The 19,305-nt window shown below is 39.8% G+C and overlaps 1 protein-coding gene across 8 annotated transcripts in view; it reads right to left on the bottom strand.

The window, feature by feature from the left end:
• RASAL2 (RAS protein activator like 2) overlaps positions 1 to 19,305 on the bottom strand; it is a 416,913-nt gene that overhangs the window by 228,563 nt on the left and 169,045 nt on the right. For all 8 annotated transcript variants that reach the window (XM_051856990.3, XM_051856991.3, XM_089336816.1 and 5 more), the window contains exon 2: positions 15,376 to 15,503. In XM_051856990.3, the coding sequence (XP_051712950.2) occupies positions 15,376 to 15,503 (128 nt within the window). The remainder of the gene's footprint in view (positions 1 to 15,375; positions 15,504 to 19,305) is intronic.

Below are 19,305 nucleotides of genomic sequence, written 5' to 3'. Positions count from 1 at the left end.
CTTAGAAGAGGAAAGTGGAAAACAGTAAGGGGCGAATGACCCAAATGCCTGAGATGTATTCACAACAGTTGAATTAGGAATCTGGCTCCTGGTCAAACACATCCATATATTTTATGCAAAACTGCCTTTCATTTTTAAAAGAATCATATGGAAATTAATTTCCATTTCAAACTGAAACCACACAGATTAAACCATCAATATAGAAAATCAATATTCTATCAACTAGCATCAGAAATCTCATCTCAGCTATTTATCTTCCTAAGGGATGCTAAAATGAACAAGGAGCTTCTTCTGGGTCTCCCACGTGGGTGCAGGAGCCAAACACTTAGGCAATCTTCCCCTGCTTCTCCCAGGCTATCAGTAGAGAGCTGGAATGCAAGTGGAGCAGCCAGAACACAAACTAGTGCCCATCTTGGATATCGGGGTTGTAGACAGCAGTTTTTTCCACTATGCCACAACGCTGGCCCCATCTGGGGAGTGAACCAGCAGATGGAAAATCTCTCAATCTGTCTCTCCCTCTTTTATTTATTTAAAAGGCAGAGTTACAGAGAGACAGAGAGAAATCCTTCATCTTCTGGCTCACTCCTCAAATGGCCACCATGGGTGGGGAAGGGCCAGGAGCCAGGAGCCTCCTCCAGGTCTCCCACATGGGTGTAGGGACCCAAGCACTTGGGTCATCTTCTGCTGAGTTCCCAGGGACATTATCATTGAGCTGGATAGGAAGCAGAGCAGCCAGGACTCGATCATGTATCACAGGCAGCGGCTTTACCTGCTATACCACAACGCTGGCCTCTAAGAGACACTTTTAAAGCTACCAAAGTGCAAGCTCCCTAACATAATATACCAGGTTTTATACTATCTAGCCACCATCTTTGTAGTCAACATCGGATTTCACAGTTTAACACCAAATTGCTGGTATTTTCCTAATATATCCTGGATTTTGCAATTCACTGTCACCGCTTAGTTTGTTCTCATCTGGAAATGTTTTTCCCCTTACTTTCTTTTCCATTGTATGCCTGCCAGGTAAACTCCTATTCATCCTAAGGTACAAAACAGGAATTCTCTATAGAACTCTTTCCCCCTTACCACTTCCCTAAGGGAAGATTACGGTGCACATCCTTAGGTTCCTCCAACAACATGACTTTCTCTGTCACTATGCTGATTGTGTTGAATTTTAATTATTCATTTATGTAACTCATTCCATGGAGCTTATGCCTTACCAGACAAACCCCGAGCCTGAAAACAATTCCAGTTCACAAATGAATGAATATCTGACAGAGGCCATTTTAGGCAAAGGAGAAAACACAAACATTATCCTCTAGGTTGATAAGCACAAGATGTTATTGTTTTATTTTGGAATAGGGAGTAGGGTCAATTGAGAGCCTTTTAGGGCGAGCATTGAGACAGAACATCCAACTGTATGAGGACCACATTGGCAGGGCCTGAATCCCAAGCCGTGCACGAGTCAGGAGTCCTGGGAAGCCACTTTAAATGTTCAGATCTGAGTAATGATAGTCTCCCAACTGGCATTGCCGCCTTCCACTGTGTCCTATGGGTTAACATTCATAACACATAATTCCGATCAAATCCTTTTCTTAGTAAGCTTCCTTCAGTACTTTCCCATTGTCAGCAGTATCTTAAAGATATACTGAGTTAGATTAAGGTTCTTCAGAATAAATGGATTTCTTTCTCTTACGTATACAGTTTACTTGGGCTATTTGTCAAATGTCACTTTGAAATTGTCTTATTCCTACCACTAAACTTGTTACGGTGAAGAGAAGAGGAAAGAACTGTGTCTTACTGTTTTTAACTCTCATCATAATGAATAGGCACATTATAGTCTACATCTATCGAATAGCTTCAAAGTGATTCTGAATGAAATGTGCCATGGGTGGTTTACCTCAGGATAAATAACAGTTAAATTTTAGCTGTTTGCACAAAACCTAACTGCTACTTTCATCAATATATCTGACTGTAAACCACCTTCTGAAAGCAAGAAAAATAGGTGAAAATATTTTAAAATTGTATTATGACGACCTCCTGCCTGTACACTAGCACTCAGTCTTCAACATGTCAAACACAGAAAGCAGAATTTGCACAAAGAGGACTGATACCAAATTTACCCTGTCCTGATGGTTTGTTGTTGTCAAGACAGAACTCACAAACTCAGCTTTCTTTTGTATTTTTATTCTGGCTGCAACTCAGAGGGATTTCTGTTTGTCTTCTCTACCATTTCCCCCAACTCCTTAATCTCTAGTTTACTTGGTCTTATCTTTTGCAAGCAAAAATGGAACTCAAATGGCCTCCTGTACCCTCTTTGAACCGGTTTAATGCCAAAGCAGTTGGAGCCTTTCCTGGCACTTAGTCAGGGAAGCATATTTCACAACACATAAGCAATGTCTTTTGGCACAATTTGCATGAAGCAATTTACTAAACATGAGTCATTTCTCAAGGTGACACCCCTGGTAAACTTCGCTCCAGCACTCAGCCCAGATCTACTCTTTTGCTACCTTCCCAAATTGGTAATTGTTGTATTTAACACTCTTCGCATGTACCTCCCCCAAACAGACTTTTCCCCAATCTGACAAGAAACATGCAGAGTTAAGAGAGTATTAAAAGATCCCACACACTGATTTAATACATGAGTGATACTAGACTAATATAATCCTCCCACACCCCAGCAGTGCCTGGCTAAGGATTCAGTTTAAATCCTTTCAGAATCCTCCTAATTGATCTTTTTAGCACAGCAGTAAACACCCCCATGATTAGTTGATTAGAGTTTAAAACAGCCTTTTTAGATAATTTTAGTAGGAAATGTCTTAAACTCCTCATTTCAAGGAATTCCAAATCATTCAATGCAAAATTCAAAGGACAAGAATTAAATTCCTTTAGAATTAAACCTTTACAAAGGTAGAAGACTGACAGTGGATTCTGATCCTTCTATAAAAAAACAGACTTCCAGTCTTTTCGTGTAATGAATTTATAGGATATTAAATTTACCATCCAAGTAGTAGTACAGCTTCACTTTTTCTTTTCCTAGGGACTTGATTCAATTTTCCAGTATAGTTGTGGTAGAACACAACCATGTGAATTAAAAAAAAAAATTCTGAAATTCATATGGAATCACAAAAGACCCAAAACAGACAAAGTGATCCTGAGCAAAACAAAGTGAAGCTGGAGGCATCAAAATATCTGATTTTAAAAACATACTACAAAGTAATTAAGCCGGCATGGTACTGGCATAAAAGCTAACACATAGATCAATGGAACAGAACAGAGAGCCGAGAAATTAATCCACATACATACAGCTAGCTGATTTTTAACAAAAATGTGCAGAACATACATTGGAGAAAGGATAGTCTCTTCAATAACTGGTGGTGGTAAACATGGACATATATGTAGAAGAATAAAAATAGAACCTTACCTCTAATCATATTCAAAAAGCAACTCAAGATGGGCCGAAGACCTATATCTAAGACCTGAGACAATGAAACTGGTAGAAGCAAATGTAGGGGAAACATTTCATTGGTGCAAGTGATAACTTTTTGGACAAGATCTTAAAAGCACAGGCAACAAAAGCAAAACTAGAAAAATGAGATTATATCAAACTAAAAAACTTATGTATACAAAGGAAACAATCAATAGAGTGAAGGTACATCTGAAAGAATAAGAGAAAATATTTGCAAGTTATTAACTGGAGCACTAAGCATTGTGTATAAACTATTTTGTTGGCATCCCCGCATGGTTCCTTACTGATTTTTGCTTCCAATTCCTTTCACTCAATTTTCCACATCATCAGCACAGTTAACATTCCTAGGAAGCAGTTCTGATGACCTCACTGTCCTATTAAATGCTTCTCCATGATTCCTATCATTTCTCAAATACAGTCCAAATTCCTCACTTGGACTTCGAGGTTTTTTATTATCTCTTTGGGTTTTTTTGTTGCCAATTATCATTTTTTCACTAGCAAACTATATTTCAAGGACTCTGAACATTCTGCAGTTTACCAAAGTGGTGTATTTTCTGACTGTTGTATCCTTATATACACATGGATATTCTTTTTGTTCCACATGGTGAACAGAAGAAGAACACAGGGCCCGAGCAAAAATTTCTCTTTAAAACCTGTTTTTAACCTTCTCCACTTCACACCATAACCTGCCCCAGGCAATACCTCAGTTAATATTTCCCTTGTGGGGCTGGTGCTGTGGCACAGTAGGTTAATCCTCTACCTGCGGCACCAGCATCCCATATGGATGCCAGTTAGAGTCCACTGCTCCACTTCCTATCCAGCTCTCTGCTATGGCCTGGGAAAGCAGTGAAAGATGGCCCAAGTCCTTGGGCCTCTGCACCCATGTGGGAGACCTGGAAGAAGCTCCTGGCTTTGGATTGGCACAGCTCTGGCTGTTGTGGCCGTCTGGGAAGTGAATCAGCAGATGGAAGACCTTTCTCTCTGCTTTCTCTCTCATTGTCTGTAACTCTACCTCGCAAATGAATAAATAAAATCTTTAAAAAAAATAATTTCCCTAGTGGTTATATTATAAGTTAAAATGATTTTTGAGGCAAAATTCACAATTAACTATTTTAATTTTAGTGATTTTTATTTATTTAATCAACTTGGAAAACAGAGAAATAAAGAAAGAAACAGAGACAGAAATAGAGAGAGATCTTCCATCCACTGGCTCACTCTCCAAATGCCTGGAACAGCCAGGACTGGGACAGGCTCAAGTCAGGAGCCCAGAACTCAATCCAGATCTCCCCCATGGGTAGCACCAACCCAAGTATTTGGACCATCATGTATGGCCTCCCATTGGAAGAGGACCTGAGACACACATAAAGTAAATAACTTAGTAGCATTTAGTACACTCACAATATTGTGCAATTACTACCTCTATCTAGCTCCAAATAGTCATAACTTTTATTTTACTTCAATATGCCCTAACTAAACCATATATTTGCAAGCACAATACTATACACATAGTAAGAGCTCAATACAGGCCGGCGCCACGGCTCACTAGGCTAATCCTCTGCCTTGTGGCACCAGCACACCGGGTTCTAGTCCCGGTCGGGGCGCCGGATTCTGTCCCAGTTGCCCCTCTTCTAGGCCAGCTCTCTGCTGCGGCCAGGGAGTGCAGTGGAGGATGGCCCAAGTACTTGGGCCCTGCACCCCATGGGAGACCAGGATAAGTACCTAGCTCCTGCCATCGGATCAGCGCGGTGCGCCGGCCGCAGCGCACCAGCTGCGACAGCCATTGGAGGGTGAACCAACGGCAAAAGGAAGACCTTTCTCTCTGTCTCTCACTGTCCATTATGCCTGTCAAAAAAACAAAAACAAAAAAACAAAAAAAAAAACAAAAAAAACCTCAATACATTAAGATGGAATTACATATTCAACTGTAGAAAAGCACCTTTAGACTGTATTCCTCCTCAATTTATTATCTAATTTTTGCAAAAAAAAAAAAGAGAATTATATCTCACATTCAGGATAGATATGCTAGAAGCAAAAGATGGAAGAACTCTCCTTTCAAACTTATATAAGGAAATGGATATTCAGGAATCAAAGTATATAATTCATTTAGCAACAATTTATGATGTCTCAGCAACTATGATAAGTACTGAGAAATACCTCATTGAATAAAATAGACAAAATTCCTGCTCCAAAGCGTACATTCCTATAAAGGAGGAAAGAAAATAAACAGAATAAATTATATCACATGCTATAAAATATTCCAGAAAACAAAATAAAGCAAGGTAATTAGATCAGAAGTTCTAGATAGAGAAGGAGATCCAATTTAAAATGTTAATGCGGGAAGAAAGCGAGATGGAGGAACAGGGAGGGGCTTACTGCTCTAATCTGGGAAGATAGTTAAAAACCATGGAGAGAGTAAAATCTCAGGCGAGAGTTAGGGAGAAAGCAGCAGAGGAAACTCCATGCAAATTAGAGGGATACATGCAGGGTGTGGATGTGCACAACTCAGGACCAGAGCAGCCGAGAGTCTCAGCACCAGCTTTGGAGAGTGAGGCGAGACCAGACTACAGTGGCCCAAGCCACTGGCAATAAAGCTGCAGGACAGGCCTGGTGTGAGTACGGCTCGGAACCTGTGAGGGACAGTATACCTGCCGACCTAGTGGGAAAAAAAAGGGAACACAATTCTCTCTCCCTGACCACCCAGGACCAGCATCCTGTAACTGAGAGAGAGGGGCAGGTGCATTTGAACATATGTAACAGCTGTGCCGGCTTGTCTCCCTGCGCTCAGCACCCAGCTGAGAGGAGACACCTGGGTCTGTTGGGAGACCTGACAGGTGCAGGGTGCTTGGACTATGTGCTGGGACTGTGAAAATACTGTGGCTGCATGTGGGGGCACAGGGTGTGGCTGGGTCTTTGCTGTGGGTAGCTCCACACACTCAGGGCTCCTATTCCCTGGTGAGGGAAATGTGGGATCCTTGTTGACACTGAGAATTGCACAGATCCTTTGTGTGGTTCTTATGGCAGTGCGAATGAACATGATACCCACTGGGGCTAGTGACCAGGCACTGGTCTCCTCAAAAGAGAAGAGGTGGGCATGAGACTACACCAACAGAGCACATTAAACCTCCCCTCTAATTAAAAAAGAAAAAAAGAGAGAGAGTGATTTACCATGTCCAATGTGGGTGTCATATTGGACACTCCCCTCACCCTGGAGCACTGAACAGAGATCCCTGGCCATACCCAGCACACGTTTCAGGGTACTCACTGAAAGAGCAGACACTGCACTCAGCCACAGAGACATAGTCCAAAGATAAAAGCCATTACAGGGGAAAATAAACCAAGTATCTCTATATAAATGCCTAAAAATAAATGTAGCAATTCAAGAAACAAGAATAAGGAAGAAAATACAATGTCCCCAAAGGAACACAACAACATTTCAATACTAGAAAGTGAAGATGAAGAGATTAAAGAATGGCTGGAAATGGAATTCAAAAATTGATTGTAGGATTACTTTAGAAGTAATCAGAAGTGGCCAGTGCTGCGGCTCACTTGGCTAATCCTCCGCCTGTGGCACCAGCACCCCAGGTTCTAGTCCCAGTTGGGGCGCCAGTTCTGTCTCAGTTGCTCCTCTTCCAGTCCAGCTCTCTGCTGTGGCCCGGGAAAGTAGTGGAGGATGGCCCAAGTGCTTGGGCCCTGTACCCGCATGGGAGACCAGGAGGAAGTGCCTGGCTCCTGGCTTCAGATAGGCGCAGCGCACCAGCCACAGCAACCATTTGGGGGGTGAACCAAAGGAAGGAAGACCTTTCTCTCTCTCTCTCTCACTGTCTAACTCTGCCTATCAAAAAAAAAAAAAAAAAAAAAAAAAAAGAGAGAAGAAGTAATCAGAAGCAAATCTACGAATTAAAGAAATCCACATGACATGAATAAAAAATTTCTTCCATAAAAATTGAAATTTTTAAAGAGAAATCAAAATGAAACACTGGAAATGAAGAATTCAACAGATCAAATAAAAAATGTGGTAGAAATTCTTAACAACAGAATTGGTGAGGCAGAAGAAAGAATATCCAAATTAGAAGACAAATCTCTGGAAATTTTAAAGTCAGATCAAAAACAAGAAATCAGAAAACTAAACAGTGTTGGAGATTTATGGATGCTATCAAACAACCCAACATACAGGTCTTAGGAATTCCTGAAGGCATAGAAGGAGAGAATGGATTAGAAAGCCTTTTTAGTGAAATAATTACAGAAAACTTCCCTAATTTGGAGAAAGTGACATCCAAGTACAGGAAGCAGACAGAACTGCTAACAGACATGACAAGAAAAGATCCTCACCACAAAACATTATAGTCAAACTCTCCACAGTAAAACATAAAGAGTCCAAACTGCGCACGAGAGAAATGCCAGATTACTTTCAGAGGATCTCCAATCAGACACAGCTGACTTCTCATCAGAAACCCTACAGGCTAGGAAAAAATGGTGAGATATATTCCAAGTCTTAAGAGGAAAAAAAAACAAAAAACAAAAAAACTGTCAACCTAGAACACTTTACCCTGCAAAGCTCTCATTTATGAATGAAAGTGAAATAAAGACCTTCCATAACAAACAGAAATTGAAAGAATCTGTCACTGCTCATTCAGACTTAGAAAAGATACTTAAGGATGTGTTACATACAGAAACACAGAAACATGGTCATCCCTACGAAAGTTGGTGAAGGGAGAAAATCTCCAAGTAAAAATACAAAGGAAATCCAAAGTAAAAAATAGAAATATTTATGGAAAAACAGCAGTGCCAAGTCGCTACTTATCATTAGTCACCTTAAATGTAAATAGACTCAACTCTCCAGTTAAAAGATACAGAATGGCTGAATGGATTAAAAAACAAAACCCATTAATTTGTTGCCTGCAAAAAACACATCTCACCAACAAAGATACATGCAGACTGAACATGGAAGGATGGAAAAGACATTCTGCCAACAGAAACCAAAAAAGAGATGGTGTAGCCATCCTAATATCAGACAAACTAGACTTTTAACACAAAAACTGTTAAAAGAGACAAAGAAGGGCATTATGTAATGATTAAGGGATCAATTCAACAGGAAGATGTGACTATAATAAATGTATAGACACCTAATTACAGGGCACTTGGCTATTTGAAAGAAGTGTTAGTTGATCTAAAGGGATACAAAGACTCCACATAATAGTAATGGGGGAACTTCAATACCCCACTTTCAGCGATGGACCAGTCAACCAGATGGAAAAGCAACAAGGGAATAACAGTTAATTGACACTATAGAGCAAATGGACCTAACGGTTATCTACAGAACTTTTCATCCTACAGTTGCAGAATACATGTTCTTCTTACCAGTGCATGGCACTTTCTCTAAGGTAGACCACAGGCTACCATATCATGCATCTTCTCTGACCACAATGGGATGAAACTGGGAATCAACAACTCAAGAATCTCTAGAACATATGCAAAGACATGGAGACTGAACAGTGGATCACAAAAGAAACCAAAAGAGAAATAAAAAAACTGTTGAGGAACAGTTTTTTTTTTTTTTTCATACTATTTGTTGAATGAACTTTTTACTTAGAGTTAATCTTCTGTGTATGAAGTTAATTGAAAATAGATTTAGTAAAAAAAAATGAGAATAAGAGAGGGAGGAAGAAGAAGGGGGGGGGGCAGGTATGGTAGGAAGAATCATTATTTTCCTAAAGTTGTATTTATGAAATGCATGAAGTTTGTATACATTAAATAAAAGGTTTCTGGGGGAAAATGTTAATAGGAGTTGGCCCTACAAAGTAGGTGATATGTAGGCAAAGAGTAGAAGGAGGTAAGAAACTGAGCCATGCAAATATCTTGGGGAAGAATGTCCCAAGCAGAGTGAAAGGCCACACAACTAAGGTCCTGCTAATGTGCCTGAGAAAGCAGATGGCCCAAGTCCCTGGGCCTCTGCCACCCACGTGGGAGATCTAGAAGAAGCTCTTGGCTCCTGGTTTTGGTCTGGTCCAGCCCTGTCCACTGCAGCCATTTGGGAAGTGAACCAGTGGATGGAAGACCTCTCTGTCTCTCCCTCTCTGTAATTCTGCTTTTCAAATAAATAAATCTTTTTGTTTCTCTTAAAGAAATCTCTGTTTTAAAGAAAGAAAAGAGATATAAAGGCACAAGGAAACACTTGCTAGTGTGCTTACATAGTAATGGAGTGTGCAGAAGTTCTCTTCAGGGGGCTTCAAATTTCTAAGTGATGCAATAAGCAAAGCAATCAGTACTAAGTGACAATAACAAAGGAAGGATGAGAGGTTGGAGGAGAGAGAGGATGTGAAAAAAATCATTGTAAAAATCATTTTGGACTGTGCTATCACGGTGCTTCAAAATCCTGTGCTGTTCTGCATATCGCCTGTTACCAGTCTATGATAAAACAGCACGGAAACAGAAGTGGCACGACTGGAGAGATGAGTGGATTTGGCTCAGTGCATAGCCCTATTCCTTCTTTTCTTATGTTACAATTTATGCTGAGTATGGCTACTGAATTGCCATTTCATTTCTGTGAAATCTAAGAAAAACACAGGCTTATAGTTTCCTGTTCTTTAAAATTCATTTTTGGAGACGGGCATCTGATGTAGCAGTGAGTCCTAGCTGGGACACCCGCATCCTGTGTTAGAGTGCCTGGTTCGAGTCCTGTTTTCTCTGCTTCCTGCTAATGTACTTCCTAGTACTGGCTGGAGTACGTGGGTCCCTGCCACTCACATGGGAACCTGGACGGAGTTCCAGGCTCCTGCCTTCATCCTGGCCAAGTTCTGGCAGTTGTGGGAATGTGGGATGTGAACAAGTAGATGGAATATCTCTCTGTCTGTCTCCCTCTTTATGTCTGCCTCTTCCCCAGTCTTTCCCTCCCCCTGCTATCTTTGTCTTTCAAATAAAATTAAAAATATATTGTTAAAATGAGTCAATAAATAAAATATCATTTTTTCTTAACAATTTACTTTATTTTATTGATCAGGATGAAATAGGATGTGGACTGAAGTTTCCCCACAGATAGACTGAGAAATTCTAATCCAGGATAGTACGACAGTAACCGAACTGGACTGTGATTGCCAACCAGCATTAAGGGCTCACATGGACTTTGCAGCCATTAGTTTAAAGACCAGTCAGTGGGGCTGGCACTGTGGCACAGCAGATTAAGCCATAGCCTGCAGTGCTGCATCTCATATGGGTACCGGTTCAAGTCTCGGCTGCTACACTTGTGATCCAGCTCCTGCTAATGCACCTGGGAAAGCTGTAGTCCTTCAGCCCCTGCATGCACATGGAAGACCTGGAAGAAGCTCCTGGTCCTGGCTTCACCCTGGCACAGCCCTGGCCACTGCACCAGTGGATGAAGATCTGAGAATTAACAGTAAAACCTGTCTTCAAACAGTACTTTATACTTCTGTGACTGTGTGGTTGCAAACAGTGGAAATCTCTACTTAGTATGGAGTTGGTCTTCTATATACAAAGTGAATTAAAAATAAATCTTAATGAAAACTGGAATGGGAGAGGGAGTAGGAGGTGGGATAGGAGTAGGTGTGGGAGGACAGGAATGGGGGAAGAAACACTATATTCCTAAAAGCTGTACATATGAAATTTGGATTCATTAAATAAAAACCTTAAAAAATCAATCTCTTTCTCTCTCTGTGTGTGTGTGTCTCCCTCTCTCTGTGTAATTCTGCCTTTCAAATAAAATAAATACATCTTTGAAAAAAAAGAAAAAAAGTCAAGAAATGATGACCCACTGTGAATATAATAGAGTATAAAACTTGAAAAATGCAGATTCTGAAGAAATAATAGTTATCTTGCACTTTAAATACTTTGTGGCAGGATTGTGCTACAAGCAAATGAACAACGTAAATCACAAATATGAAAAATGAACCAAAGTGAAAAGGCTAACTTTCAGGCAGTATCTTTCTATTGTAACTTGTTATTTAAGGGAATACTAATGATTTCTTGTAAATAGGATACAATACTTGTTTCAGATTACTTTTCCTCAGTCCTGTCTGCCAAGAACTCAAACGTAACCAGGATATAGTGTCCCTTCCCAGGTATATTTGCAGGTACGTATGTGATCTTGGAACTCATAGGTAACAATGATATGACAACTGGATATGGTGGATTCACTTACATTATTTATGCATCTAGACCAGGCCTTAAGGGAGGTCAGTTTTTTAAGAAACCAAGTAGTCTTCCTACTTGTTTCCAAATACATGTGAAAAAAGAAGGGTGTTTGTGCTTCAGCTTTGTTTTTGCCTGGAAATACAATCAGGCAAGAGTTTGTTTTCAAGTAACCCACTAAGTTAAAGGTTTTTGTTTATTTCAAATAAAATATATTTTATTTTCTGTTATTCATACTACCCATCTGTACCACTCTATTCTCTATATCAGATATCCCAACAGAAATACACCTGTTTGGTCCTTTTTTTTTTTTTTTTTTTTTTTTTTTTTAAGAACAAATCAGCAGGATTGCATGATTTTGCCTAGAAACACTAAGCTGCACATGTGCAGTGCAGAGTCGATGAGAAGGAGGATTTAGCGAAGCTATCATTTTGCTGAGTACGATGAGGCAAGAGAAGGACAAGGAGACAGCACGCAGGAGAGCGATTAGAATGACTAAGATGGGCACTTGACACAGTCGTGAAGACAGCATTCAGGAGGCCTGCAAGCTCCATTTCCTGACGCCAGCTTCCTGCTAGTGCAGACTCTGGGAGGCAGTGGTGACGGCACAAGTAGCTGGGTTCCCACTACCCATATGGGAGACCTAGACTGGGTCCTGGGTCCCAGCTTTGGCCTGACCCTGTCCTGGCCACTGTAGGCATTTGGGGAGTGAAGCAGTAGATAAACACATGCCCTCTGTCTCTCTGCCTTGGAAGGGAGGGGGGAGGGCGGGGGGAGGGGGGAGGGAGAAAAAAGAATGACTGACCATAGAATTCAGGATGGAGATTAGAAGTATGAGAAACAAAAATATTGATAGGATCAACAGTCCCAGAAGGGTTGCGGATTATTGGAATAGGGGATGAACTGGAAAGATGGGAGGTGGTGGTCAGAGGGTAAGATACACACAATTGAGAATATGAAGGAACTGCAGTGATAAGGTGGTTAAAGGAGCAGATTCCAGCAGGACACGAGTTCAAAGAACTGAGAGTCAATGTGCTGAGTGGATCATCTCTGTGGACACTAGAATCACAAAACTTTCAGATTAGAGTGGCCTTGGAGATCATGATAATGACCTGAGAGACAAAATCAACCAAAAATGAGGAGCAGTGATGGAATGGCATGGGGGGGCTGGAATGTAACTGAAACTTGAGATTCAGTTGGAGCATTTCAGGGAAACTCATCACCAGGAGGCATGAAAGGAGAAGATGTCCGTCCCCGCCAGCCCTCCCTCTGCAGGACTTCTGGAAGATGGTGTCCTCAGGAATGACCCCAGGAGTCTGCCACAAAAGAGCTCAAAGAAACAGCTGACTTGTTGACCTGCAGCAGATACAGGAAAGGGACTCAGAAGGTAGAAAACAGGGTCAGAGAAGGGGGTAACCTAGAGCCCTGGGAAGAGCAGAGGGCTCCAGGTATCTAGGACTACTCATGATGACTGGCACAAACGGGGATAAAGCATTTAAGTCCATAAGAGATTGTTTTAGAAATTTACTATTTGGGCCGGCACTGTGGCACAGCAGGTTAAAGCCCTGGCCTGAAGCGCCAACATCCCATATGGGCGCCAGTTCTGGTCCTGGCTGCTCCTCTTCCAATCCAGCTCTCTGCCATGGCCTGGGAGAGCAGTAGAAGATGGCCCAAGTCCTTGGGCTCCTGCACCCACATGGGAGACCCAGAGGAAGCTCCTGGCTCCTGGCTTCGGATCCACACAGCTCCAGCTGTTGTGGCCATCTGGGGAGTGAACCAGCAGATGGAAGACCTCTCTCTCTGTCTCTACCTCTCTCTCTAATTCTATCTCAGATACATTAAATAAAATAAATCTTAAAAAAAATATACTATGGACAGTTAGTTTTATGGAACAAAAGGGGGCCTAGGCCTTGGTTACTTGGTTAACCAGAACTATTTAATCAATGGATTGTATCTGGGTTCTGGATAAGACATGCTGTTGATCATATGCTATCTATCCTCAGTCTATTTCATTTCCAATGGTACTAAACCCAGTAAAACGTAGGTAATGGTAAAAAGATGGCAAATGATGTGGTTATATCATTCTTTATAAATAGTGCTAGTAAAAGATTGCTCACAGAGTAGGTTGGTTGAAAATGAGCATTTTGATTTATGTATTTATTCAAACTGGGTAATGAGACATTATCTATATTAATACTCATTTACTCTACCAATTTTAATTATGTTATATTTAATACCCAGAGAGCTACACATCTGAGACCATCCTGGAAAAGGCTGATCATTATTAAATTATTTTAATAAAAGTAAATTACTATTAGAATACTTGAAAAGGGCCTTGGGTAGGCAGATAATAACAAACTCAGGAATATTTATCAAAGGCTAAAGCAAAAGAATAAGGAACTTCTTCATGGAGGCCTAACAGGTAGACCTCTTAAGTAAGCACTGCCTACTACAATCTAAGAAGAAACTGAAAATGCTTCATTATAATTCTCTTTACCATATTAAAGAAATGCGGAATAAGAGAAGGAATAAAAAAGAGCAGGACAGGGAAGGAGGAGCAAGAGAAGAGGGAGGTGGAGATTCACAGTGAGAATTCAGAAACGTCACTCTTGCCTGCTTTTCCTGAACACACTTACTGAATGCATATTCTACTATCTTCCTAGTTACTGAAATTTGTGGCAATTAATATTTCTCCTTTGTTGAATCAGATCTTTTCTTCTCCTCCCCTACTCCCCTCTGTTATCAATGTTCCTTGTCAAGATCATACTCATTTTCCCCCCCTGAGATAGATGTTGGCAATGTTTCTCTAGCTCTATCAAACCGGAATGGTATCAACTATCTAATTAGACACCAATAAACAAGTGAGTGATTCATAAGTGGGCAAACATGTGCACTGTAAACTCTGAGGAGCAAAGCAGTAATAGGGTGTGATAAACACAACTGTCTAGTTCAGAGGAATCGAAATTGTCCCTAGAACTGGATTCTATGCTTGTTATACTCTATGTGCCTTTTCAGACAGACCACACTCCCTGCCCTTCTCTCCCTTGATATGTTTTTCAGGAAGCTGACCTCTCTAGAACTTGCCAAAAGAATTCTTTCCTGCCTTCAAGCCAGAGACATTGGCAAGAAATTAGCAGGAAGGAAAACAAGTTTGGGTGTTTATTCCTTCTTACTCCCGCCTTGCTGGCCATCTGTATCATGGTAGAGGGTGTGCTCACTTGTGTAGAACCACAGCAACAGCCTTGCAGCCCTCTCAGGCGACAACAGTACTACGGGGCCAGAAATATTGCTTCCTTCCCTTGCCCTGCAGATTCGGGGTGATAACTGCTTTCTGTCGTTGCTAGTTGCTTGCTAGCTCCCGTCTCACCATGCTATGATTTCGAAGTTGTCCCTTTATTAAACCTCTATCAGTTAATCCACTGAGTATGCCATTTGTTTTTGTTAGGAGTGAGACTGATAACAATTTCAAAAGCCCCTCCAGCGCGTTTGCAGGGTTAGGTCTACAGAATGCAATCAATTCTCATTCCACATTTCTCAACTTGATTTTAAATCTCTCTTGTCATTTTCCTTAGTGAAAATCCAGCCCTATCTTGTGGAGCTCATTCTTTCATGGCAATAGCATATTATAGCTATTAGACTTACCCAGTTCAGAATGCATAAAGCCTCTTTTGATAACATAGCTTATCAAAATGCAAACAGACGTAGATAATTTCAGGAATTTGCTCATAAAAGGAAGTAGCCTTCTTCAATAAGATCCATCTTACCTCCTTCTCCTTGTTGAGCAACACCAACTGGCTGTCGGTAAGGATGCAATACTTCCGCTGCCATGTTGTTGTCTCAGTGTAGGGGGACTGACCGCAAGACAGGCGGTGGGTAGGTGGTCCTTTAACATCTATGGAGCACAAGAGGAAAACAAAAGTGGAAAACTATTAGGCTTCGTAAATCAGTACTTCAAATCTAAGACTCTTCAAAAAAAAAAAACAAAACAGCTAAACCTTAACTTGAATTTCCATGGTGAACTGAAATTTTTTCTCGAGACTATTAAAATTGTTATGAACAGAACAAGGACAATCTGCAGAGGCTCAATCGCTCTGGATGTCAAACGTGACATAGGAGTCACTGGTGAATAAACACTGAAATAATGGAAGGTTGCTGCTGGGCTAAATCAACAGTATTCAAAAGAAAAAGGTGATGCAGACAGGAACACTGGAGACAGCTATCTGTCTTTAGAAAGAAGTGGACGTTACATGTCTATTTTGAAAATACTGTTGACCCAGAACTGAGAGAGTAAAATTATTGGCAAACTATGCCTTCAAAATAGCTTTAAACTCTCGAGAATTGGAAAGGTTTAAACTATATTATCATGTTACCACTAGGGGCCAGTAAGATCTTAAAAACAGGGAGATCTTAAAGACAGGGTGGGAGTGCCAACACTAAAAAATGTCTCAACAATTCCCCAAAGTCTCATTTCCTTAAAATACCAAATTTTTTTCTTATGTATTATTCACTTGGGCTGCTGTAAACCTTGGTATGTAACTATCAGAACACATTAGATTCATTAAATAAGGCTTCTGTGACAGTTCACTATATATGAAAAGTTCCTTAGCCATGAAGGACTGATTCCTCCCAGGAGTGTACTGTGATGATTATTCTAAATGCATTATTTATTACTATTTAGTTATTATGCTAAAGGAACAAATCAAACTGCAGAAATTAGAAAACAAACACCCATGACAGCAACAGAGCTGTAAATCATAACTAAGCATATTCTATCTATTAGAGAAGTCTTTTTATTACCCGTGCTTTCTGCAGACTTTTTGTCTCTTATTACAGTGTGGCAGGTATTATTGGTATTGACTTCAGGGAAATGCAAATTATTTCCTAGATTGCTTATGCAATAATAAACAAAATATACATAATTATAGCCAGAGTTCTGCAGAAAGTAAGCAACAAGTCACCTAGAGCAGCTAGATGCATGTCTCTCTTCTTACACTCCCTTTCTGTGTGTAATATTATCTTCATTGTTCCTTCTGGCTTAATTTCCTATTCTCTGTAAGTTTATCCAAACTTGTTGCTTTGTCTGTTTTGGGGAGCTTATCAACTACTCCCAAGGATAATCCAAGGTCCAAGAACCAGTGTTACTAGGACTTGGCTAGAAATGATACTAATCCTAATGTTGTTTTTTCCCTTTTCCCCCCTCTTGTTTTTCTGCTTCTATCTCCTCTGCACTTTGCACAGCACCACAGCTGCATCTGTAGAATCTCTAGTTCACATCTATTATCTCTCCTATACCTTAGACTCTCCCCTTGTAATCTAAACATCTTAAAATACTTTATGTTACAACTGGGGCAGGGTTTTGATGTAGTGGTTAAGACATCACTTGGGACACCTGCATCCCATATCTGAGTGCCTGGGTTCAAGTCTTGCCTCCATTCCCAATTCCAGCTTCCTGTGAAGCAGCAGATAATGGCTCAAGCACTTGGGTCCCTGTCAGTCACATGAGACACCAGATTAATCCCTGGTTCCTGACTTCATCCCAGTCTCAGCTGTTGCAAGCAAGTAGTGATCTCTCTCTCTCTTCCTTTCAAATAAATGAAACAAATATTTTTTAAAACTAGTTTATATTACAACTGTACCTTAAATTGTTCTAAGGTTTTTTTTTGCATTTCAAGATTTCTCAAAGCCTGGGTAGGCATTATTATGTAGTAGGTTAAACTGCTTCCCATACCTGAGTGCTGGGTTGGGTCCTGGCTACTGTGTTTCTGATCCAGCTTCCTGCTAATGCATCCTAGGTGGCAACAAATGATGGCTCAAGCTCCTGGGCTCCTGGAACTCATGTGGGAGATCTGGATGGAATTCCTGGCTTCTGGCTGCTGCTATGCTCAGCACGGGCTGATGCAGACATTTGGGAAGTGAACCACCAGATGGAAGACTGATCTCTCCTCTCTCAAGTAGATAATCAAAATTATCATAAAAAGGTTTGAAGAAGCTAACTCTTAATCCTTTTAGAAACATAAGATATTCTTGCCCATGCTTAAAAGTCATGTCAAAATTAATTTTCTTCATATGATTTGAACAAACAAATGGGTTAGATTTTTACCATAATGTATGTCTATTCTGAGAGTCAAATACCAAGACAACTTCAACAGAAAGGGATGCACCTACTTTATGTGGAAATAAGGTGGTTTTGTGGCCTAGACAAGTATTCATTCAAATGACTAACTTTATTATGTAGGTTAGTCATGGGTGAACTAAACTGCCCACTGTAGGGTAACTGTATGATCTACAGAAATGCAAGAAGATAGACCATGTGCATAACCCAGATTACCTGACAAAATATAAATCTGCAACAACACTGAACTTCAGAATACTTAAATTCTCTTCTCTGTGTGGTCCTGAGTAGTTTTCTTAGTCTCATGGTCTAATGTTCGCCTTCTGTGCAGCTAGAACTTTGCTCTGGCTTCTCATCAGCCATTGTGAAATCTGATAATGCCTCATACATTGTGGGACCCTTAACCACACTCTCCATGCTAACAGCAGGGTGAAGAAGGAAGTGCTATTTCTATATTTACCAAAATTCTAAACTGATTGATTAGCTATCTTAAAGGTTTTATAGCTTCATATTTTTTCTATTAATGCCCACTAAAAATAATTTTATAAGAATGCATAGAAGAAAGTAAGAGAGAAGTGATTGTTTTTGTTCTTTTTTTTTTTTAGCATTTCTGGATTAAGATTTAAAAGCCATTTTACTTAAAATAAGTACACAATACATTTTAAAATAATCTATAGGTTTAATTTGCTTTATTGAATTATCCATATTAAGTGAAAGTTTAACAGTATATAAGGAAAGCCTCTATACTACAACTATAAGACCAGGATAAAAAGCTCGGATTTTTGCCCTATTTTGCCTTACCAATCCTACAAATCGTTATTTTTTGCTCCAGTGACATACTTCAATTTCTTACTTCTAATTATACTTAGTATCTAAAATTCACTAGGGAAAAGGATAACTAACTTAGAATCACAAAGAAGAATCTTAATAGCAAAATTGGAAACAATTTTAGATTTGCTTTGTCGATTCCTATGAGGATACTAAGGACATTGAATGCTGGCCCCATTACAAAAATTAAATAATTTTTTAAAACAGATTAAAAATTGAGTGGTAACTCTTTGGATCTCATTGGAAAGCACTTCTCTAAAAATGGATATTAAAGCAAAGATCAGCAGGTCTCAGATTTTTTGAGCTCAGGTTCCCTACGATTTTTAAAAATCATGAGTTTATGTGGGTTGTATCAACATTTGCCATTTTAAAAATTAAAACTAACAGATTTTTAAAAACAAGCATTCATTTAATAATAATAATAATCCTACTGGATATTAACACAAATAAATGTTAATGATACATTTCAATAACAGTTATTTGCCAAAACAAAAAATAAGTTAGAAGACTGACACTGTTTTATATTTTTGCAAATGTCTTTAAAGGTTAGCTTAACAGAAGACACCTGCATTTTGATACATGTTTTATATTTATTATGTTGTTGTTCTGCTTGATGCACGTGAAGAAAATCTGGATTCACAGATAATAGTTAGGAAAGAAGGAGTATTTCAATAGTATTTACAAATAATTATAGATATTCTTTAATACTGTACCAGAACACAACAAACAGTTGCTTGTTAAAAGTCAAGTACAG

The sequence above is a fragment of the Oryctolagus cuniculus genome, chromosome 7 (genome assembly GCF_051225735.1).
Source record: "Oryctolagus cuniculus isolate XC-2025 breed Fujian yellow rabbit chromosome 7, ASM5122573v1, whole genome shotgun sequence".
NCBI classification, from domain to species: domain Eukaryota; kingdom Metazoa; phylum Chordata; class Mammalia; order Lagomorpha; family Leporidae; genus Oryctolagus; species Oryctolagus cuniculus.
This window is presented reverse-complemented; position numbering and strand designations above follow the sequence as displayed.